The sequence below is a fragment of the Fragaria vesca genome, linkage group LG7 (assembly GCF_000184155.1).
Source record: "Fragaria vesca subsp. vesca linkage group LG7, FraVesHawaii_1.0, whole genome shotgun sequence".
Lineage (NCBI taxonomy): Eukaryota > Viridiplantae > Streptophyta > Magnoliopsida > Rosales > Rosaceae > Fragaria > Fragaria vesca.
Genome location: NC_020497.1, coordinates 20435549 through 20438608, shown reverse-complemented (window position 1 = coordinate 20438608; position 3060 = coordinate 20435549). Strand labels below are relative to the sequence as shown.

At 37.1% G+C, this 3060-nt stretch overlaps 1 protein-coding gene across 1 annotated transcript in view; it reads left to right on the top strand.

The window, feature by feature from the left end:
* The window catches only part of LOC101295768 (serine/threonine-protein kinase TIO-like), a 4386-nt gene extending 1701 nt beyond the window's left edge, over window positions 1-2685 (top strand). The window contains exon 9 of the mRNA XM_004309030.1: window positions 2367-2685. Within this exon, the coding sequence (XP_004309078.1) occupies window positions 2367-2685 (319 nt within the window). The remainder of the gene's footprint in view (window positions 1-2366) is intronic.
* Window positions 2686-3060: the final 375 nt, after the last annotated feature.

The window sequence follows — 3060 nt, the reverse complement described above, 5'->3', positions numbered from 1 at the left end:
AAGGAACAGATTAAATTAGAAATCCTCTTGAGCCAAGTTAGAATATGTTGAAGAGCAAATAGACTAAGCAAGAATAAGGTAAAAACAAACAGAGTGAAGAAACAGATTGATTAGAAACTGTTCTAAAAGTTATAGAAATACAAGAATGCATTACACGCAACGTTGATCAAAAATTTAACACATAGCCAGTTGAATAGAAATTGAAGGAAATTTCGGCCAGAGAGTTTAAGTGAAGGGATGCAACATACAATATAACTCCGAGAGACCATAAATCTGCAGTGTGGTTGTAAGGTTGTTCCCGCACTAGTTCAGGAGCCATGTACAGGGGAGTACCTAAAGAAAAATGTAAACTTCACTGCATCATTAAACAAAGTAAAATAGATTCTCCACTAGTTCAGGAGCTGCTAGGTGGATGCAGACGGTTGATTCAGCAGGTTGGGTCTCATTAGATATAGCATATTGCACCACAGAAGTATTGCGATCCGTGACATAGTCATGATTGATCATTAGTTTTTAATTGCTGATTAGAGTTTAAACAAAATCAACAGCGTTGTATTCAAGAGAAAGTACCTGGTGAAGATCTCAAAGTTGAAACAGAGAATATGTTTGCGAGTACAAATTGGTCTTTGCGGTAATATTCTATAAAAACGTTTTGGTCTAATTACTTTCATGTAACTATACGAAATCAACTCGGTCGTCGACTCTTGATTCATCAAAGTTTGTATTGGACAGTGGCTTCATTTCCCTCCAACACGGTTCTTATGTTCGTAAGGTACCAATTTAACTATCGTCAAGGGACATGAAAGCAAATAATCGTGATGACAAATGGCTTCTAATTATCTATAATGTTGTTTCAATCGATACATGAGTCTCTCGTAATCATTTTAACGTTCATCTTGCATTTACATGATCCAAACCATTCCGATTAGAGACATCCACCTACACTTCACTTAAATGTGATCCCAATAGAGTCCTAAAACCATTCAAATATTTAGTACGACCCCCATCAAACCATTCAAATATTTAGTACCGCAATGGTTAGCTCTCCTCATTAAGGATCACATTACAGGTAAAATAGTAACTCCCAACTTTTATTCAAAAACCCAAAAATAAAATAAACACACATCAAACATTTCAACACATTCTCTCACTTCTTGTCCTTCGTCTCCATTTCTCACTCTCTCTCTTCTCTTCGCACCTCACTAAGTCTCCACCCTCCGATGCTCCTACTTTGACCGCCGTCCAAATCCGAATCGTCTACCGATGGGGCATTTCGCAAACCGAAACACTATAAGACAACAATCCACATTTCACAATCGACATCCTAAACACAAACAATATTCAAGCTAAAGTATACACACAACATCAAATTACATAAAATCTTATGTGCGATAATCACACCACGTCACCCCTGCGACAGTCCAATCGAAAGATGACATATGACACTTTTTCCACATCGGGGTTCTCTAACATTCCCTTCACTGAAAAATAGGCCATCATGGAAATCATGAACGTAAATGTACTCTTAAACTTGTTCTTGAAAGATGAAAGACGAAATTGAGTATATAACGAAAGATGGAAATCATCAAATGTTCTTGTTGATTATCAGCACTGGTTACCACATTGTCCAACTTGAGCTTCAAAACGCCAAAATACGCATACGTCTCATAGATTCTGTTACGGAAGGGCAATGCTGTAGTTTTATGTGGTAACGGTAAGTAATTTATTTTACTACGAGACTGGAGGTCAAAACAAAGATTTGCAAACAAATCTGGGCCATTAAATCGTAATGGGTGGCCAAGATTTCTCTTTTCTTTTATTTCATGCTCAAAAGTTTAATTCACACATAGGTGAGAAGAATGTAAGTAATGAAATTTGAAGCCATTGTCATATATTAAGGGAGCAAATATGAGAAGAAGGTATTTAGACCCAAAGTTTTAAAGTATGAGAACTTGAGAAGGGAGTGAATATTCAAGAGAGGTAGAGTTTGACGGAAGGAAGAGAAAATAACCTCGTTAATAGATCCAATTCCCTTTACCTGGAGCATGGCTTCTTCTTCTTCTTCTTTTTTTTATTTATTTTTATTTTATGGAAATGGATGTTACTCCAGGGGCCGTAGAGCCCATATATTAAAACTACCAATGGGACGAGCGAGAGTTAAACTCTAATACAAGTCCACAACTGGTCAACCAGGAGCATAGCTCCGATACAACTCGAAAGAGCCTACAAAGCCTAACTTAAAAACTAACGTCCATAAGAAGATTTTATTTTGGCCAAGAAAGCAATAACCTACATAACCAACCAAAGATCACAATGCCTCAAGCTCTATGTTACTTATGGTGTGTTATCCACATTTTGGTGAGCAGTCAAAATCTCGATGGCAAAAGAGCTTTGGATTTTACTTCCCAGTCATTGCCAATAGGTAGAAAGTCACCAGGTGTTGTTGTCGGAGTTCTTGTTCACATGCTGAGAACAGCTCCGCCCCTGCGCCAAAATTCAAGTTGTTACTCTTCTCACTCCATGAAGCCTGAGCATGAGGAAGGAGTGTCCACAGCTTCCGGTTTCTTTATGCCTCGAAAGACATCTGATGCCCTGGAAGAGCTTAGAAGTTACAGAGAAATGAAAGACCTAGCCCTTCTAATCTCAAAGAGTGGAATGAGGGTGCTCACCAAAGAGGAGGCATAATAAACCCTGATTAGTTAAACTTTGTGAGGAAGCTTTGAATTGAACATACATTTTCCTTTGAATGCTCTGACTGGAAGACTAACATTGTATATATCATCACTGAAAGTTTAGAGTAGGTACAGTTATAATACTAATTTAGTGTACTAGACTTTTATGGCCTGCTTCAGAAAAGTTTATAGTGATGTACATTTGAATAAGTAATCATATAAAAAAATCGGCTAGAGATTTTTTTTTAGTTCTGTCAGTTCGTGAAATGTTAAAAAATCATAACTTTAATGTGTAGAAAAATTTGTGAAAAATAAGACCATGCGTTTTCAACAACAACAAAAAAAGTGTGCTATATCCCACAGTTTCGGATGAAAAACGAGTTTTTGA